At 41.3% G+C, this 22,174-nt stretch overlaps 1 protein-coding gene across 1 annotated transcript; it reads right to left on the minus strand.

Annotated features, from left to right (window-relative positions):
* Window positions 1-11,755: 11,755 nt before the first annotated feature.
* On the minus strand, window positions 11,756-12,133 carry LOC138897382 (COPII coat assembly protein sec16-like). Its single transcript, XM_070183347.1, has one exon. The coding sequence runs from the start codon at window positions 12,131-12,133 to the stop codon at window positions 11,756-11,758; it is 378 nt and encodes a 125-aa protein (XP_070039448.1).
* Window positions 12,134-22,174: the final 10,041 nt, after the last annotated feature.

Consider the following 22,174-nt stretch of genomic DNA (forward strand, 5'->3'; position numbering starts at 1 on the left):
TAAAATCATCAGATAATCGCCCCAAAATAAGCTCCAAAGGCTATTTATCAAAATGGGGTCGGGTTATAAAAATAGGAATATGGACCCTCTGAACTCAGGTCTGCGGTCATAGAATGGACAGCATAATAGATATGCGGTCCACAAAATGGACCGCGAAAGTGATGTCCAAAAACGAAAATGGTCTGGACATGTCTGCGACCGATCTGCGGTCTGCAGACCTATTCAGCGGTCGCATAATGCGCCACAGAACTTCCCTCCGAACATTTTTGTGTTGGGTCTGCGATGGGTTATGCGGCCCGCAAAATAATTATGTGGTCGCATAATGGTCCAAAAATTGCTCAGACTTCTACTTCAGTCTACGGTAGATCTGCGGTCTGCAAATCAGTTAGTTCATGTGCCATGTGTGTTAGTTTTTGTTAAAAATAATTCTTGTGTTTACTTTTATCATCTAGAACTTGACCGATTGATCTTTCAATGCTAATGTTAATTATGTTTGGTTGGATGGATGACATTAGGCATTCTTTGTGATCTTTGAAAAAACCTCTTTAACCTTTCGAGCCTACCATTGCATAAATATTATCACTAATTAACCCTATTTGAGCTTTTAACCTTTTCTTTGGCTAACACATTACAAACCTTTACTCTTTTTGAGAAATAATTCCTTCTTTTGAACCCGTCCCCTCTTCAATGTTAAGAATGAGGCTAAAAGACTTAGTTGAGGTGTTGGTGTTAAGTGGGAAATGGTGAAGATGTACATTGTGTGTAGAAGCATATACCTCAAAGTTTTTTATACGAAGATACTCAAGCCTCAAAAGAAAATAGTTGTATAAAACAAAATATGGAGTCTTGAGAAAATTAGAGAGGCTCTTTAAGGTGGTTTTATGTTGGTAACTAGATGTCAATAAGTGCTATGTGGTTTAAAAATAAGCAAAGTGCAAAAAGAAAGACAAATGTTAGTAGTGTTCAAGGAGGGTGTAGTCACTTGTATCCCAAATATTTATCCTACCCTCCCCTAAGCCTACATTACAATCTTAAAATGTCCTTATGGGATCTCCAACCGAATGTTCTTAAATAGGCGGCGAATTAAAATAAGGGCAAGCTTATGGTATGATATTTTGTAACACTTGAAATTATTTATTGAGAGTGAGGGTCTTTGTGAATTTGTCCCTTGTGTTATTATTCTAAATATAGTGATTTTGGGACTTTCTTTCTTTTGAGGGCACATGGATTCTGATGGATTGGTGACATTGATATATTCCGAATTGAGTAAATTGAGCATAACTGCTTTTGAGTCACTTCTTGAGGCTTGGTTGTTGTCACTTGATTATTTTGAAACTCCATTGCATTTTTGAAGTTGTTTGTAAATAGGGAGTTATTTGGTTGAGATTCACATGCTTGAGCCTAATTATTTTCGGGTATGGGCCTTATGACCCACCCTTCCTCGGTTTGCTAATGATACTCCCAAAAATATTTTTTGTTTGCACACAAGGGAAACAAAAGCACAAATATATTTTATATTCACCTCATTACCTTTGCACTATATATAACCTTGTCAGTAGCTTCAACCATTCACAACATCATTATAATTCCATTGGCTCTTTTGGCCATACCTATGATTCCTCATCCCAAGGTACGGTGGCCGTATCTTATATTTCACACTTTCATTTCTTTACTTTAAAGGATCATCATCATAAATATCAATAAATAGAATATTCCAGAAATCACCACTTTAGGTTTATTAGCAATGAAGACTTCAAACATAATAAATTTCTTTCCAAGAAATGGAGTAAAATGGTTGGCAATCGAAGCACAAGTTAAAAACATAAACGAGTAACACATCATTTAATCTTGAAATACTTTTCCCAAAAAGGTCAATAAACAATTTCAACTCGTGAATATATATAAGAGCTAAAGATACATTGGAAACACTTACAAAGCATAACATTAGTTAAAACAACCACGTTTGGGCACAAGTATAAATCTCATTATTGGCACAGTGTCCACATTTTCCATCTCCAACCCCCTTCTTTCACTTTCAAGCATCCTTTTTGTTACACCCCATGTTTTCGTACGTAAAAGTACGCCATAAGTAAATTGATGAAAGCTCGGAAATGAGATATTACATCTCGCATTTTCGTACGTTAAAGTTTCGTCATAAGTTAATCAACGTAAGTCTGGGAATGAGATTATTTTGAGATTTTGAGCATTATGCTATTTCAAACAAGTGATGAGTAAATTCTTGAAGTTGAGAGGGTAAGCAAATTGAATAAAATGAATTTCGTCGATGTTTGATATTTTGGGACAAATACGCCCCGAGCTAAAATACTCGGTATTTATGAACTAGTACCATACAAGGTACCACATAGATATGATAGTAAGATGTACAAAGTGTGTTAAAAGTGAGTAGTAATTCAAGTAATTTGAGATAATTCTTAATTTTATGGATATTTGGTTAATTATTGGTTAGTGGGAGATTAACAAGTTAATTAAGGAAATTATAGATAAGCTTAATTAAGTTATTGGATAAGATTATTATGCCAAGAACGTGGAAGTAAGGAGTTAAGTCATTGTGAATCATTGGTCTTGAAAAATAGGTGGCATGTGTAGGAAAATCTTTGGATTAAATAAACCCCAAAAGTGGGGCCCACAAGTCTTTAAGGTAAGAGATTTCTTATATATTGTAATTGAGCACTTATGTTGCTTCAGCAAACTGTTTTACGTGATTTCATACAAAGAATTGTAAAAGTAGTGTGTTATATACAATACACTTCATTTCTCATATTTGAATACAAAGACACTACAGAATGTTAGCAATTCTTTCTAGTTATCAACAAGATTTCTTGCAACCAAACGATTCCAACAAGAATTATTAGAACCTTAGCACCGTAAAATTTTGCGGTTCTAAAGGAGTACGGTGCAACCTTTTCCAAGAATATCATACGGATTTTTCCCTACTCCAGCTATGTTAAGGCTATCCCTTCTTTCTTTTTGGCATGATCAATACGATACAAACGAAACGAGCAAATACAAAATTTTCATAAATGACTCTATTCATAGAAATATTAGGGGTGTCTATATTCTTGATTCCCTATGTAAATTATTATTATATCTTCTGTTCATGGGTCTCAGAAAAATATGTATTTGATAAAATTTATCCGACAGGCATATTATTTTTATGACATTCCGAAAAAATCTTATTAACGTATTTCTTAAGGCATATTATTTTTATGACATTCTGAGAAAATATTATTAACGTATTTCTTATTCATTTTATGAATTTATACATATACATTGACCCATGACCAGATGTCGTTATATACGTGTATATATTTATATTATATGTATATGGGATATGGGAAAAGGTTATGGCGTTATATACGCACCACCACTTGATCAGCTGGTATACGTTGATGATTTGCCCACAGCGGCCGAAATGATATGATGGGATGTCCTCAGAGGCTTGATGATATTATGAACACATATACATGTGCATGGTATGAAATTTATACACATATGCATGACATTATAAAAATAAAATAATTCACAGAGCTATGTAGACGTACATGTCGAGTCTTTTACTCCATGTTTCTCTCATGTCTATTATAAACTGATTTTTATTCCTTACATACTCGGTACATTACTTGTACTGACATCCCTTTTGCCCGGGGACACTGCGTTTCATGCCCGCAGGTCTCGATGGACAGGTCGAGAGTCCTCCAAGTAGGCGATCAGCTCAGCGGAAGATGTTGGTACACTCCTTTTGTTCTTGAGTTGCTTATGTGGTCAGTATGATTAGGACATGTACTGATTAGTATGGCGGGGCCCTGTCCCGACCTTTATGATATTTATGTACTCTTAGAGGCTTGTAGACATATATCGTGTACGTGAAAGATTGTACGGCCTTGTCGGCCTATGTTTTGAGTTTATAAATGATGATGTTGGCCTATGAGGCCCGTATGTCACGTGTATATGATGATGTAATAAGGAAGATATATTATGTTGGTACTCGGTTGAGTAAGGTACCGGTGCCCATTGCGGCCCATCGGTTTGGGTCATGACAAAAGTGATATCAGAGCAGTTCTTTCCTAGGGATTCTACAAGCCGTGTCTAGTAGAGTCTTGTTTATGGGTGTGTCGTGCACCACACTTATAAGCAGGAGGCTACAAGACATTTATGACTGTCATTCTTTCTTCTTACTCTAGATCGTGTGGTAGAGCTCAGTTGTAAGAACTCAATTTCCTAAACTCTATCTTATTCGTAATACAATGATGCCTACATCCAGAAAGACGGTTGGTAAGAGATATAGTTGTGGAAGAGTTGAGTTAGAGGAACTCAATTTTTGGCATCATGCTTATAATGGATAAATATGAGGTATTCAGCAGATCATATGTATATAAGATGTGTAAGCTTCTTGATAAGGATCCCTAAGGCAAGAATGCCTATACACTCTTAGGGTAGAAAGCAATGAAAGAATCAGAAAGTACAAGTTTCAACAAGTAAAATAAGCAAGGTGAAGAGGGGTACGAGGTACATAGTTAGTAGAGATGAACATTATCTACAATTCAAGCAGAGAAATATAAGCATTTTGAGTTACCTTCAATTGCAACAAAGGTATGTACAATTGGACACACCCATCTCATATATGCCCCATGGAAGCTAACAAAAGTAGTATAAGAGAAGGACGGATATCAGGATCCGGCTGGGGTTATAGTGACCCAAAATGGTGGATGGATTATTTGTGTTAGTTGACATTTCTGAAGTATATTGCAAATGTGCTAACAGATCTCCTTGTGAGACACCCAGATGGTGAACTCTACAATAGTACTGCCAGTTATGAATATTACAAAGATAGGCACTGGAAGCCTTGAAGAGATAAATATTATCTTTGTGTGATTTCCGTCACTAGTAGAGCAAGAACGTTAAGCAACCCGAAGAGCCACTGGATGGAGTAAAGGGAAGCTAAAAGCAAAAGAATGTCTTGTTGAAGTTTTCAGAATAAAGTGATAGACAAAAATATTAGCAGGGAAATAAGAAGAGAGTTAATGAAGCATTATGAGTAAGATGAAATACATGGATGACAACGGTAGATCAAAAAGATGATAGTATTACAGAGTCTATAGTCAATTCAAGGAAGATACGTTACGTTGGTACTCGGTTGAGTAAGGTACCGGGTGCCCATAGCAGCCCATCGGTTTGGGTCATGACACTTATAGATTATCAATAACAAGGCATTTTAATTCAAGACTTTAGATACACATTTGAGCAACTAGCCAAATAATGGGTCTCAGACACATGTGATTTCTTACACAATTCGACATGCTAGTTTTCATTAGAATCACGCTTCAAATCATAACATATTAACACACAGCCCATGTAATCACCTTCTCAAATAGTAGCTCAACAAAAAAATGTTTGGAATACAATTTGAACGCATATATCTTTTGACACAAGCCTTGTTCGGAATAATCAATTTATAATGAGCAAATAGGACTTACAAGGCCATTGAGGGGTTCAATACTAAAAGAGGAGTTTAACCAACATACCTTGTTTGAGCTTTCCTTAAGTTACTACAATGTCCCAACTCTTCTATCAATAACAATCTATAGGAAGATAGCAAAAATCGGATAATAATTAGAAGGATTCACATGATGTAACTCTCTTAGGAATTTTGTCAAACACCTAGTATGCAAAATAGACTATAAAGCTGTACAATGGTAATTGTCACGCCCCAACCTCGGGAAGCGCGGCCGACGCTCAACCGAGTGAACCCGACTGAGCAAACTTGTTAGATACTTTCTACCCAATTCACCCATGATCAAGACAAGACGCAATTTTATTAATTAGACAGAAGGAAGTTCATACATACAACATTAAACCGTTTCATTGGCTATTGTTCCTTTAGGCCTCAAAATACACATTTCTTATAGTTCGAATGGAACAAGTGATCAAACACAACATAACTTACTTAGCATTCCCAACACCCATATACAACCCACATAGTGTCTACGGAGCCTCTAAAGATACAAAAGAGAGTAAAGATGGTGTCGGCAACAAGGCTCCGTCTATACCTCAGAAAGTGACCACAATATAAACAAAAGGCACAATACATGACCCCGAAATGAAATGGAGCTCACTGAGTCCGCTTAGAAGAGGATGCAACACTACTTGTGATCAACATTGTCTGCTATATAACCACCTGCATCCATTTAAAGATGCAGTGCCCCCGACAAAAGGGACGTTAGTACCGTCGAATAGCACTAATATGTAAAGCTAAACACCAACTCAATAGAATGAATAATAATACAAGAGGAACAGTCAAGAATTCAATAAGGGCTTCAAATAATGTAGAAACGACAATGTTAAGGATCATATACATTTTCAAGTCAATTCCGTATTATTAAGTTGGGTGATCTTTACCACCAATATTCCACAATTCACAATACCTCTGTATTCTTACACGGAGTCCGATCTCGGCCCGATCGGCTAGGCCACTCATTTGAGACATTACCACAATTTCATTATAATTTACAGCACAGTACCACCATGTGTGCGACATGGCATCCAATCAAGTCCCGATCGGCTAGGCCATCTCATTTGAGACATTACTTTCTTCAGTCAATCATTTCACATCGTACTTCTTAACAATTACAAAGTCATTCTTGGAACTTGGCCGTATTTCATAATTCCAGTTCCCTTTTCCACGTTCAAATATCATTATCATTATCAACATCAATAGTGCTTCCCATTCAAGACATTAATTCACATATGAGCAATTTAGGAAATCGTAGGCACATAGAGGCCTTTCATACAATTTGGCATAACAACTTTTATTTCGGTCTTGACATGAAGTTTGAACATTCCTAACACATATTCCACATTTTTGAACATATTCTCAAATGGTAAGATGACATGATGAAGCATTTAGAATAAACATTGAACAAACATCCTTCAACACAACCACACTAGGAAAAGCCAATTCAATAATGATCAAGGACTTACTCCAATTACATGAACACCGTGGGATTCGATTCTAAGAAGAAGGGGGTTTAGCCAACATACCTCAATTGAGCTTGTCAAACTTTAAAATGATTCAGAATTCTTAGCAACTTCAATCTATTTTAGAAATATAACAAGTTGAACCAAAAATTAGGAAGATGATCATGGTTTTAGCTCATTTGAGCATTTTATCAAACACTAGGTGTGCATTAAGGTTTGAAGGCTCTTTTGTGGAAGATTCCATCATTTCCCAACCCACTCTCTACCATTCTTAGCTCACAACCTTCCCACATACTTCAAGGATACATACATGCAGGACAACAACCCCCACACCCAAGAATTGCCACTCTAATTACCCCATTTTTTTTACAAAATTTCGAAATTGAGAGCTAGGACATAGATTCTCACCTTTAGGGTGAAGACTTCCTTTGTTAATCCTCAATGATTGAGCAAGAATTGATGGGTAATGGTTAAAGATTGCTCCCCCACTATAAGAATTCTCCCTCTCACTCTAGAATATCATAAATGTCTTCAAAAATGACTATGGGGTGTGCTTTAATGGAATTGAGTCGGGTTTAAAAACCCCTAAAATGAAGCTCTAGAACGGGTTCTGCGGTCGCATATGTGACCGCATAGTGGTTATGCGGTCCGCGAAATGACCGCGAAAATTGGTGCCAGAGCTGGAAAGAAACTGACCTAGTCTCCGGTCACTATGCGGCCCGCAGACCTATTCTGCGGTCGCAGAATGCACCACAGAATGGTTCTGCGGTCGCATAGTGCACCGCATAACCTCCCTCCAAAAAATCCCAAGGTCGGATATACGACAAGAATGCGGCTTGTGAAACGGTTATGTGGTCGCATAATGGCCGCGAAATTAGGCATAAAAAATGCCCCAGAAATCTGCCCCACTCTGCGACCAGTCGGCGGTCCGTAGAGTGGTTCTGCGGCCGTTGATTGGGCCGCAGAAATGCGTACTTCTGCCCAACGTTTTCCTCAACTCCCCAATGCACTGATCAATCCAAAATGTTTGAACCGCGGTGAGCAAGTTTGACGCGAAGCATTTCTATTATTATTAACCTCTACGCCTACTTTGGCATCACGGAATTCGAGTTTTTAGGAAGAATTTTACGGGGCCTTACATCCTCCCCCACTTAACATCATCCATCCTTGAATGAGGATCAGGGTCTGCTATTAGCACCTTATGCAACTCAGTTTTTGTTTCATACCTTTCACTAGCAACCCCAAATTTAACTAACTTCCCGAATTTCCAAATATTTCACCAAAGTTTCCTTTGTAACTAGGCCTATCCACCTGTCAGAGAGCCCCAGAAACACATCTTACAAACATATGCACAACTCAATGACGTAATAAGCTCATAACAGTACCAATCGTGGCCTCATAAGAAACACATAATCAAAAAGGAACACCTTTACATTATCTGAACAAGTGATACAAAATTCGTAGGCGATAAGTTCATAAATGAAAGGATTACACAGCTATTCAAACAAGTAAGGATAGTTCTTCTTCATTTCTTCCTCGGCCACCCACGTGGCCTCTTCAACTTGCTGATTTTGCCATAGCATTTTCACGGAGGCAATTTCTTTATTCCTTAACTTTCGGACTTGTCTATCAAGAATGGCAACCGGAATTTCTTCATATGACAATTCTTCATTAACCTCAATGGTCTCAACCGACACGATAGCTGACGGATTTCCAACTACCTTCTTCAACATGGACACATGGAATACCGGGTGCACTAATGACATCTCGGGTGGTAGCTCAAGATTTTATGCTACCTGACCGATCCTCTGGATGATTCTGTACGGCCCGACATACCTCGCACTCAATTTTCCTTTCTTACCAAATCGCATTACACCTTTCATGGGGGAAATCTTCAAGAATACCCAATCATCTTCTTTGAACTCCAAGTCTCTGCGACGAACATCCGAATAGGATTTTTGACGACTGTGAGTAGTTTTCAACCGCTCCTTTCTGATCTTAACTTTTTCCATAGACTGATGTACAAGGTCTGGCCATATCAACTCTTCTTCCCCAATCTCGAACCACCCAATGGGAGATCTACATCTCCTACCATATAATGCCTCAAATGGTGCCATCTGAATACTAGGATGAAAGCTGTTGTTATGAGAAAACACTATGAGTGGCAAATGATCATCCCAGCTACCCTTGAAATTAAGAACACAAGCACAAAACATATCCTCAAGCGTCTGAATAGTCCGCTCTGCTTGCCCGTCGGTCTGTGGATGGAAGGTTGTACTAAGATTTACCTGAGTACCCAAACCTTGCTGAAATTTCTTCCAAAAATTGGCCGTGAACTGAGCCCCTCGATCGAAATTGATAGAAACTGAAGTGCCATGTAGCCTGACTATTTCCTTGATATAAAACTGAGCATATTGTTCCGCTGTGTCGGTAGATTTAACCGGCAAGAAATGAGCTAATTTCGTGAGTCGGTCCACGATCACCCAAATTGAGTCAAACTTGCGCGGAGTGCGGGGTAATACTACCACGAAATCCATGTTAATCATCTCCCACTTCCACATTGGCATTTCTATGTTCTGTGCCAACCCACCAGGCCATTGATGCTTGGCCTTCACTTGCTGAAAATTTAGACACCTTGCCACAAAGTCCGCCACATTCCTTTTCATGACATTCCACCAATAGACTTCCTTGAGATCGTGATACATCTTTGTAGAACCTGGATGAACGGAATACCTAGAAGCGTGAGCCTCAGTCATGATTATTTCCCAGAGACCATCTACATTCATAACACATAGTCGCCCTTGGTACCTTAGTCTACCATCATCTATGCCAAGACTAAAAGCCATAGTTTTATGTTTTTGAATCCCCTCCTTCAATTGCACCAGAAATGGATCGTTGGATTGCTTCTCTTTGACTTCCACAACAAACGATGATTCATCCCTATTTTGCATAATTACCCCTCCTTCATTAGAGTCAGTAAGACGAACTCCCAAACTAGCCAATGGATGGACTTCCTTGGCCAATGGCCTTTGATATACCTCCAAGTGTGCTAAACTACCCATAGATTTCCGGGTAAGCGCATCCGCCACAACATTGGCTTTCCCCGGTCGTAATCCTTGAGTATTTCAAACCATCTTCTCTACCTCAGATATAGCTCCTTTTGTTTGAAAATATATTGAAGACTCTTGTGATCCATGAATACCTCCACATGGACCCCATACAAATAGTGACGCCAAATTTTTAATGCAAAAACTGCCGCCGCCAGTTCTAAGTCATGTGTTAGATAATTCTTTTCATGATTTTTGAGTTGCCTAGAAGCATAGGCTATAACCTTGCCGTGTTGCATTAATACACACTCAAGACCAATTCTTGAAGCATCGCAATATACCACAAACCCTTTTGTACCCTCTGGCAGGGTGAACACCGGCGCCGTAGTCAATTTCAATTTCATCTCCTGAAAGCTCTTTTCACAAGTATTGGACCATTGGAATTTAACCGCTTTCTGAGTCAATTTAGTCAATGAAGAGGCAAGAGTAGAGAACCCCTCCACAAACTTCCTGTAATACCCTGCTAAGCCCAAGAAACTGCGAATCTTGGTGGGCATTGTAGGTCTAGGCCAATTCTTAACTGCTGAAATATTTTGAGGATCAACCTTAATTCCTTACTTAGAGACAACATAACCCAAAAATGTGACAGATTTGAGAAAAAAATCACACTTTGAAAACTTTGCATACAATTGGTACCGATGAAGAGTCTGCAAAACTACCTTGAGATGATCGGCATGGTCCTCCCGACCTCGTGAATACACAAGAATATCGCCAATGAACACTATTACAAAGGAGTCGAGGAAAGGCTTGAAAACCCGATTCATAAGGTCCATGAAGGCTGCTGCGGAATTTGTTAGACCAAAGGACATTACCAGAAATTCAAGGTGCCCATACCGGGTTCTGAAAGCTATTTTCGGAATATCCTACTCCCTGATCTTCAGTTGGTGGTACCCGAATAGGAAATCAATTTTCGAGAAGTATCTAGCACCCTGTAACTGATCAAACAAATCATCTATTTTTGGTAGTGGGTATTTTTTTTTGATTGTGACCTTGTTGAGATGTCGATAGTAAATACACATCCTCAACGATCCATCCTTCTTCCTTACAAAGAGAACCGGTGCACCCCATGGTGACACACTCGGTCGGATGAAACCCTTCTCTAACAAATCCTTCAATTGCTCCTTTAGCTCCTTCAATTCTGCTGGTGCCATTCTGTATGGCGAAATAGATATAGGCTGCGTGCCTGGCATCACATCAACCCCAAAATCAATCTCCCTATCTGGCGGAATCCCAGAGAGCTCATCAGGAAAGACCTCTGGAAATGCATTCACAACTGGCACAGACTCGAGTGTAGGTGCCTCAACAGTGGTGTCCGTAACTCGGACCAAATGATAGATACACCCCTTGTTAATCATCTTCATGGCCTTAAGGTATGAAATAAACCTACCCTTCGGCATCACATTATCCCCCTTCCACTCAACGACTGGCCCATTAGGAAATTCAAACCTTACAGTTCTAGTTCGGCAGTCGAGCTTAGCAAAACATGAATAAAGCCAATCCATTCCTATAATTACATCAAAATAAACCATCCCCAATTCAATGAGATTGGCCACGGTGTCCCGACCACGCACCATGACAACACAATCCTTATAAACCCGTGCGGCCACAATAGACTCACCAACCGGAGTAGATACAGAGAACAACTCAGGAAGTTATTCCGGTTCTATCCCAAATTCCATAGCAACATAAGGGGTAACATAGGACAAGGTGGAACCGGGATCAATAGAAGCATATACATCATGAGTTTGGACAGTCAATATACTTGTGACAACATCTGGAGAAGCCTCTGTATTCTGGCGACCGCTCATAGCGTAGAAACGGCTGGGTCCTCCTGAACTCTGCGTATCACCTCTAGCTGCACCAAGCCCTGCTGGTGCCGGAGTGCCCCAAGCTGGAGGGGGTGCTGAAGATGTAGCAGCTACAAAACTGGATGGATATGTTGTGCCCCTGCCCGTACCCTGGCGGGATGAACGACACTCCCTCTGAATATGAGCCCTCAATCCACACCCGTAACATATAGGTAAGTCCATGTAGCAAATCCCCGAGTGCATCCTCCCACACCTGGCGCATGGGGGCCTCCGCTGCTGTGGGAATCTCCCTCGGGATCGGCCCTTGTGGTGGGGTCCCCTGCCACCCTAATTGGGCCTGAAGTGACTCCCATGCTGCTGACTGTGCACCACTGGCGGTGCACTGGAGGAAGACTGAGCATGAGACTGGGTTGGCCCTGATGATCCTCCCCTGAAAGCTGATCTTCCCTCACCAAATGACTCCCCAAAGTTGCCCGCGGATCGGGCCTTGCTGGTACCCTCTCGCTCCCTCCTGTTCCTTAACTTGCGGTCCTCTGTAGCTTGAGCAAATGCTACCATTTTCCCATAGTTCATATCTGAATTCAAGGTCGCTGCAGCGGCCTCATTGATAACCAAGGGGCTAAGGCCCTGCACAAACCGGCGCACTCTAGCCTCCATAGTAGGCAACATGTGAATAGCATATTTTGACAGGCGCGCGAACTCCCTGTAATACTCCCACACACTCCTACACCCTTTCTTAAGATTCTCAAACTCTGCGGCATGGGCAGCCCTAGTCTCGGTAGGCAAGAAATGCTCTATAAAGGCATTAGCAAACTTACTCCATCTAGCTGGAGGGCTCCCCTCCTCCCGAGAGTCCTCCCACAGCTCAAACCAAGAATATGCCACCCCTTTCAGGCGGTAGGCGGCCAACTCCACTCCCTCCGTCTTAGTAGCGCGCATAACCCGGAGAGTCTTATGCATCTCATCAATGAAGTCCTGTGGATCCTCCTCGGGATTAGCACCCGTGAACACTGGAGGATCTAACTGAAGAGACCTGTTCACCCTGGAACCACTAGAATCCCCTTCTTGGCTAGACAAAGTGGGTGCAACATTTGATCTTTGGGCTTGAGAAGCCACTATATGTGTTAGCATCTGAATAGCTCCCCTAAGATCCCCATCAGAAATACCAGAACCGGAAGTTGGGGCTGGAGGTGGAATCGAAATATCGGTTGGAGGAACCGCTGCACCCTCAGTAGGTGTAGGAACAAGTGTGGCCTGAACAGGTGTAGTCGAATTAGGTAGTGTAGCAGTCGGGGGATTATCCTCACCCTTCGGGTATTCACCCGCCTCACCAAGTAAAGAGTCAATTGCCACCCCAAGGCGGCATTGGCTCCTTGGACAGTTCTTACTCTCTTCTTAGGTTCCATATACTGAAAGTTAAAGGAATGCACGAGTTAGAGGAGGAATAGTTGCATAATTAGTTTCATCGCACGATCCAGAATATCAAAGAAGGGCATTGTTCCTAAATGTCCGAGTAGCCTCCAACTTATAGATGTGGTCGACAACACACCAATAAGAAGGACTCTACTAGACACGGCTCCGAGACATCCTAGGACACTTTAAAACCTTAGGCTCTGATACCAAGTCTGTCACGCCCCAACCTGAGGAAGCGCGACCGGCGCTCAACCGAGTGAACCCGGCCGAGCAAGATTGTTAGATACTTTCAACCCAATTCACCCATGATCAAGACAAGACGTGATTTCATTAATTAGATGGAAGGAAGTTCATACATACAACATTAAATCGTTTCATTAGCTATTGTTCCTTTAGGCCTCAAAATACACATTTCTTATAGTACGAATGGAACAAGTGATCAAACACAACATAACTTACTTAGCATTCTCAACACCTATATACAACCGACATAGTGTCTACGGAGCCTCTAAAGATACAAAAAAGAGTAAAGATGGTGCCGGCAACAAGGCCCCGGCCATACCTTAAAAAGTGACCACAATATGAACAAAAGGCACAATACATGACCACGAAATGAAATGGGGCTCACCGAGTTCGCTGAGAAGAGGATGCAACACTACCTGTGATCAACAATGTCTGCTATGTAACCACCTGCATCCAGTTAAAGATGCAGCGCCCCCGACAAAATGGACGTTAGTACCGTTGAATAGCACTAGTATGTAAAGCTAAATACCAACTCAATAGAATGAATAATAATACAAGAGGAACAATCAATAATTCAATAAGGGCTTCAAATAATATAGAAACGACAATGTTAAGGATCATATACATTTTCAAGTCAATTCCGTATTAAGTTGGGTGATCTTTAGCACCAATATTCCACAATTCACAATACTTCTGTATTCTTACACGGAGTCCGATCTCGGCCTGATCGACTAGGCCATCTCATTTGAGACATTACCATAATTTTATTACCACTGGTCGGAAATCCGACTAGTTTCTCAGCCATGCAGTTATCGCAAATGTGACATTTCATTCGCATTTGCGTAGGTCCCCTCCATCATAAATGCGAACCAAGCTTCGCAAATACAAAGTTGATCTATGATGCCCAATGTCACACATGTGACACAACAATTGAGAATGTGATGATCCCCCATATTGCAAAATCATCTCTGACTTCGCAAATGCGAAGTGCCCTATCTAGCCCCCCCTCCCCCCCCCCACAAATGCAAGCCATCACTCAACAAAGCGATGCTCGCATTTGCAAGCAAGTACCTCCCAAATGCAAGATCTGTAGGCAAGAAAACCCAGCTAAAGCATCAGCTATTCAAAGCCATTCACAACCCATTCGAAACTCACCCGAGCTCCTCATGCTCCAATACGAACATTCACACAAGTGTAATAACATCATACAAACTCGCTCGCTATCTCAAATCATTAAAATAATATCAAACATCAAATTGATCATCAAAACTCAAGATTTTCCTCAGTTTTCCAATTTTTCACAAAATGTATCAAACGCCCTCAGGTCACCCAGGACCCCAACTAAACATGCCTACAAGTCCAAAAACTTCATACGAACATACCGGAATCGTCAAAATACCGATCTGAGGTCCTTTACCAAAAACGGTGATCGTGGTCAACTCAAGTCATTTTTAAAGCCAAAAATCATATTTTCCTTAAAATTTCACATATAAGCTTTTCGAAAAACGACATAGACTACGCACGCAAGTCATATATCATCCAATAAAGCTATGGGAGGTCTCATAACATAGAAAAGAGAGATGGTACTCAAAACGACCAATCGGATCGTAACATTCTCAACATCTAAAAGAAACATTCGTCCTCGAATGGACATAGAAATGTACCTGGACTAGAAAAAAGGTGTGGGTTTCTACTCCTCATATCAGACTCGTACTCCCACATAGCCTCCTCAAATAGCTGACCTCTCCAATGCACTTTCACAGATGGAAAACTCTTTGATCCCAACTTCCGAACCTGTTGGTCTAGAATAGCCACCGGCTCTTCCTTATAGGTCAAATTCTCATCAAGTTGCACCATGCTGAAGTCTGAAATATGTGACCTATCCTTATGATACTTCTGAAGCATGGAAACATGAAATACTTGATGTAACCCCTGCTAGGCTAGGAGGCAATGCAAGACTATAAGCAACCTCCCCAACTCTCTCAAAAATGTCAAATGGACCAATAAACCCTGCACCACACCCTTCATAGGGTACACTCGGAGAAGAGCCTTCTCAGCTTCGATGTAAGCCACATATCAAACCTTTCGGTCCGCATAACTCTTTTGCCTGGACTAAGATGTACGAAGCCACTGTTGAATCACCTTAACCTTTTCCAAAGTATTACGGACAAAATCGATTCCCAACAATCTATCCTTACCGGGCTCAAACCAATCAACCGGCGAATGACATTGTTTCCCATATAAGGCCTTGTACGGAGCCATCTGGATTCTCGATTGATAGCTGTTGTTGTAGGAACACTCCACTAGAGGTAAAAGCTAGCTCCACTAACCCCAAAAGTTCATAGAGCATGCTCGCAACATGTCCTCCAAAATCTAAATAGTACGCTCGTATTGTCCGTCCATCAGAGGATGAAAAGTGGTACTCAACTCGACCTACGTGCCAAACTCAAGCTGCACGACTCTCCAATAATATGATGTGAACTACATGCCCCAGTCTGAAATGATAGAAATAGGAACACCGTGCAGGCGGATAATCTCCCGAATGTAAGTCTAAGCCAATCGATCTAAAGAATAGGATGTCATCACCGGAATTAACTGTACGGACTTATTCAACCAGTCCACAATAACTCAAACAATGTCATACTTCCTCAAGGTCCGTGGTGAGCCTACCACAAAGTCCATAGTGATTCGCTCATATTTCCACTTTGATATATCCAATATCTGAGCCAACTCACCCGGTTTCTGATGCTTATACATCACCTATTGACAATTCAAACACCGAGAGACATGACCAACAATATATTTCTTTATCTTCTGCCACAAATAGTGCTACTTTAAGTCACAGTACTTCTTCGTGACATCTGGGTATTTGGAATACCACGAACTATGAGCCTCTTCAACGGTCAACTCTCTCAGCCCCTCAACATTTGGAACACAAATCAGGCCCTGAAGCCACATAACACCATCCGATCACAAACTCCTTGGAACCACCTCGTTGCACCGTGTCTCTCAACACCAACAAGTGAGGATCATAAAACTAGCGAGCCTTGATACATTCCAACAATGATGACTATGACATAACACAAACGAGAACCCTACTAGCATCTGAAATATTCAACGTAACGAACTGGTTGGCCAAGCCTGAATATCCATGGCCAATGGCCTTTCCACTGCCGGTAAAAATGCCAAACTGCCCATGCTCTCTACCTTCCTACTCAATGCATCGACCACTACATTGGCCTCCCCGGATGATACAATATGGTGATATCATAGTCTTTCAACAACCCTAACTAGCTCTACTACCGCAAATTAAGGTCCTTCTGCTTGACCAAGTGCTGGGGACTCCAATGGTTGGTATAGACCTCACATGGAACATCGTAGATATAGTACCTCCAGATCTTGAACGCGTGAACATTGGCTGACAACTCCAAATCATGCATATGATAATTTTTCTCATGAAACTTCAACTGACAAGATGCGTGGGCAATCACCCTATCGTCCTGCACCAATAGTGCGCCAAGTCCAATAGATGCATCACAATACACAGTGTAAGATCCTGAACCTGTGGGAAACACCAACATTGGGCTGTAGTCAAGACGGTCTTGAGATTTTAAAAGCTTACCTCACACTAGTCGGACCATCTAAAAAGGGCACCCTTCTGGGTCAACTTAGTCAATTAGGATGAGATAGATGAAAACCCCTCCAAACCAGCGATAATTTCCTGTTAAACACAAGAAGCTCCGAATCTCTATAGCTGAAGTAGGTCTAGGCCAGTTATGAACTGCCTCAACTTTCTTAGGATCCACCTTGATACCCTAGGAAGATACAACATGACCCAAAAAGGCAACTTAGTGTAACCAAAACTCACACTTCGAAAACTTGGCATATAGCTGACGATCCTTCAAAGTCTAAAGTACAATCCATAGATGCTGCTCATTCTCTTCTCGACTGCTAGAGCAAACCGATATATCATCAATGAAGATGATCATGAAGGAATCCACATAAGGCTTGAACACTCGGTTCATCAAGTCCATGAAGGCTGCTGGAGCATTGTTCAAGGCAAATGACATCACGAAGAACTCGTAGTAACCATAACAAGTCCTAAAAGATTTCTTAAACATCTGATGCCTTAATCTTCACCTTATGGTAGCAAAGTCTCAAATCAATCTTGGAAAACACCTTGCCACTTTGACACTTGTCAAATAATCATCAATCCTCGGCAGCGAATACTTGTTCTTGATAGTGACCTTATTCAACTGCCGATAATCAATGCACATCCTCATCGATTGTCATTTTCCTTCACAAACAACACCGGTGCACCCCAAAGAAAGATAGTTGGTCTGATGAATCACTTACCAAGCAAATCATGCAACTTCTCCTTCTATTCTCTCAACTAAGTTGGGGAAATATGGTATGGTTGAATAGAAATGGGCTGAGTGCCTGGAACCAAGTCAATGCAAAAGTTGATATCCCTATCGGGTGGCATACCCAAAAAATTTGTAGGAAACACCTACGGAAATTCACTCACAATCGGTACCGAGTCCATAAAAAGAACATCCGCACTAGAATCGTAGATATAAGCCAAATATGCCAAACACCCATTCTCTACCATACGTCGAGCCTTCAAATATGACACCGCCCTGCTAGTGGAGTGACTAAGGGTCCCTCTCCACTCTAATCTAGGCAACCCCGACATGGCTAAAGTCACAGTCCTGGCATAACAATCCGAGATAGCGTGATATGGGGACAGCCAATCCATACCAAGAATAATCTCAAAATCCACCATATCCAACTACAGAAGATCAACTACGGTATCATAACCATTAAAAGTAACAACACAAGACCTATACACCTGATCAACTACTACAGAATATCCATTGGGTGTAGACACAGAAACAAAACATCAAGAGAATCATGAGGCATACTCAAATGTAAATAAAAATATGAAGAGACATAAGAATATGAAGAACCCGAATCAAACAACTAGGAAGCATCTCTACGATAAACGGATATAATACCTATAATAACTGCATCGGACGACTCCCCCACAGGTTTAGCTGGAAATGCATAACAACGGGGCTGAGCCCCACTAACCTGTCCTCAACCTATGGCCTCTCATTGACTGGCCTCCACCTCTAACTATCCGACCACTACCTCGAGGTACCAGACCCTCACCTCTAACTTGTTATGTGGGTGGTGGGGCCATTGGTGCTGATATCATGGTACGAGTACCCTGTTGTGGCATGCTTCTTTGTGACCTAGGGAAAAACTTTGCGATGTGCCTCAAATCCCCACAAGTATAGAAAGCACTCGGCTGACGTGACTGCTGACCTTGCAACTGTCCATGTTGGCCTGAATTACCACACTGATATCTTTGAATTAGAGGTGCACTAACCGGTGTTGAATTTGTATTGTATACTAGCTGCTCGGGACGCGGTCCATAAGCATTGTGACGGCCTGAAGCACCCTGGATAACCTATAGAGCTAACTGAACTGGCCTGATTGGATGGCATCTACCAAAAGAACCCTACATCCAGATGAGGCACCACTATCCTCCAAAATGATGAGGCCTTTTTTCAGAGGTCATCTCCCTAGCCTGACCCCTAATGCGCTCGATCCTCATGGCAATATCCACAACTTGAGTAAATAAAATATCATCCCCAATATCTCTGGCCATCTATATCCTGATGTCATATGTAAGGCCATATATGAATCTGCACCTTCTCCCACTCAATAGGGATCAAGATACTCACATGGCATGATAGATCCAAGAATCCGGTCTCATACTGAGCAACTATTATTCTACCCTATTGAAGGAGCTCAAACTAAATGCGGAACTCCTCTCACTGAGTGAAGGGAATGTTCTTCTCTAGCAACAACTTTGAGAACTAAGCCTATGTGAGAGGAGGTGAACCTATTGGCCTCCCCTAAACATACACTTGCCACCACCTCTTGGTAGAACCGTGCATCTGAAACACTATGAAGTCAACTCCGTTGGACTCCAGTATACCCATATTGCGCAAGATCTCATGGTAACGGTCTAAAATGTCCCAGGGGTCCTCGGAAGGTGTACCACTAAAGTGAGGGGGGACAACTTGGTGAACTTTTACAGTCTCTTCATCCACTCAACTGACATCATGGGCCTCTTTGCCATATCTTATTTACATATTAATATCATTGGTTGAGTGAATGTGAAGATAAAGCATGAAAGGTGATGTCGTGCACATGCTTATTTAGTATTATCATGTGTGGATGAGTGAAAGCATGAAGGGTGGTGCCATGCACATGCTTTATTATTATTATCATGTGAGGATGAGACTAAAAGCATGAATAGTAATGCTAGGCACTTGCATTTATATTATAAGCTGAGGATGAGAGTAAAAGACCGAAGGGTTATGCCATGCAATTTGTTGACTTTCTTGCTTTCACTTGATATTTGAAATGTGAACTTGACTTGATGGTTTCAATGCTTATTTTGAAAGAGGTTTACTTGGTGATTCTTATTTATTGTTTCTGATTATTGTCCCTTTAAGTGTCCCTATTTTGTTGTCACATTTGATCCTTTTAGTAGGTGTCTCATCTTAGCCTGGTCACTACCTCGTCGGGGTTAGGCTCGACACTTATGGAGTATATTGGGTCGGTTGTACTCATACTACACTTCTGCACTTCTTGTACAGATCCTGACATTGGTACCAACGGAGTCCTAAAAGGTACTTAGCGGATACCATATAGTGATTCAAGGTAGAGTTGCATCCCGTTCGTAGGCCTTTGAATCACTTTCCTATTTTCATTGTACTGTTTCCTTTTTGTTTCGGACAATGTTGTATTTCTTTCCAAACATTGTATTTAGTTTACTCTAGAAGCACATGTACCTGTGATAGCAAGTTTTGGATGGTTTACATTAGTTATTGGTTTTAGAACTTATTATGTTATCACAGAGTTGCTTTTACGTTATGTTGTTGTTCAATTTCTAGATTTTTATTGCATAATCTTTTGTGCTATCTTGCCTAGCATACAATGTTAGGCGCCATCACGACCCTGATTGGTTGGGATTTCGGGTTATGAGAAGTTGGTATCAGTGCATTAGGTTGCCTAGGTCTCACGAGTCATGAGCAAGCTTAGTAAAGTCTTGAGAATCGGTACGGAGACATCTGTACTTATCTTCTAAAGGCTATAAGGCTATAGAAAACATCACTTTCTTTCTTTCTCTATCGTGAAAATTTATTCTATCATTGAGTTTGAATCATTATACTCTTATTCTCTCACAGATGGTAAGGACATATACGATATCCGTAGCTAATCAGAAGTCGGAGCCCCAAGCTGCAGCCAATACCAGGGGTAGGGGACTGGGCCAGGTATGAGGTAGTGCCAGAGGTAGAGGCAGATCTCACCCCAAATCACACACAACGGTACCTATTGTTGAGCCTCTGATAGAGTAGGAGGATGAGATTCTTGTTCCAACCGAGCCAGTTAGACCGACTCAGGTCCTAGAGGAGTTCATTGCTACCCTAGTGCTTCAAGACGCCTTGGTCCACATGGTTGGCTTAATGGAGAGTATGGCCCAGGACAGTGTATTTCTTGTGGCAACTGTTTCTCAGGCCGGGGGAGGAGCCCAGACTCCCACTACTCACTTTCTAGAGCATATGGCTCACGGGTATCAGACACCAGCAGTTCTACCAGCTGGGGCGGTTCAGTATGTTGTCGCTACACAGCTCGGGCGCTTTTCTATCTTCCTCACCAAGCAATCACAGCAACACAATACCAAACAAGGTGGGAAGCAATTCAACCTCAACAATGGCATTTGAACACAACTCATCATGTGAATATCTTTCCAGAATTTGAGCCAACGACCAATCAACAATTCCACGATCTCATCACCCTATATCACAACAATATAAACTTAAGAAATAACATAAAAGCAAGCAATCAAAGATTTAACAATATTCTAAGCATGGAAGACATATTACACCAAATAAAATGGAACAAGTAAGGAAAATTTCACCCGCAGGCTTATCCTATAGCCAACGCATATACACTCGTCACCTTGCATATACACTTGCCCCAACAAATAATTCACATAGCAAATAGACTCGATTGTACCTTATTTACCTCAAATTAAGGTTAACAAAGACACTATCCTCTTTCTGTAACAAAATACACAATCAACCCCGACTTTTTGTAAGGCCCCATAAATTTTTACCTAGAACTCGGGGTTTCGTGGTGCCGAGGTAGGCTAACGTGTTTGATGGTAGTTTTAGGGACCATTTATGCGGTCCACTTTGTGGACATCATATCTCTTTTACGGTCCGGTCTGCGATCGCAGACCCGGTTCAGAGGCTTAAGTTTGAGGAAATTTTTACCCGACCATATTTTAATTAAATAGACCTAAGGGACCATTTTTGAAGGGAAATTCTAATATTTCAAGAGAAAGGGAAGGAACTAGAGAGAAAAGGAGGAGCCCCAACACCTTCCACTTCAATTCCTTTCTCAAGCCTTGGAGGATTCATAAGGAAAGCTTGCAAAATTGTCTACTAAAGAGGTAAGGTTCTAGCCCTAGCCTTCAATTTCTAAAATGGGCTGCGAATAGGTAGTGGGGAGAGTGGTTCT

The sequence above is a fragment of the Nicotiana tomentosiformis genome, chromosome 8 (genome assembly GCF_000390325.3).
Source record: "Nicotiana tomentosiformis chromosome 8, ASM39032v3, whole genome shotgun sequence".
Classification (NCBI taxonomy): Eukaryota; Viridiplantae; Streptophyta; class Magnoliopsida; order Solanales; family Solanaceae; genus Nicotiana; species Nicotiana tomentosiformis.

Excerpts from the sequence above, each read along its gene's own strand:
- LOC138897382 (XM_070183347.1), bottom strand. The coding sequence starts at position 12,133 with ATGGACTTACCTATATGTTACGGGTGTGGATTGAGGGCTCATATTCAG.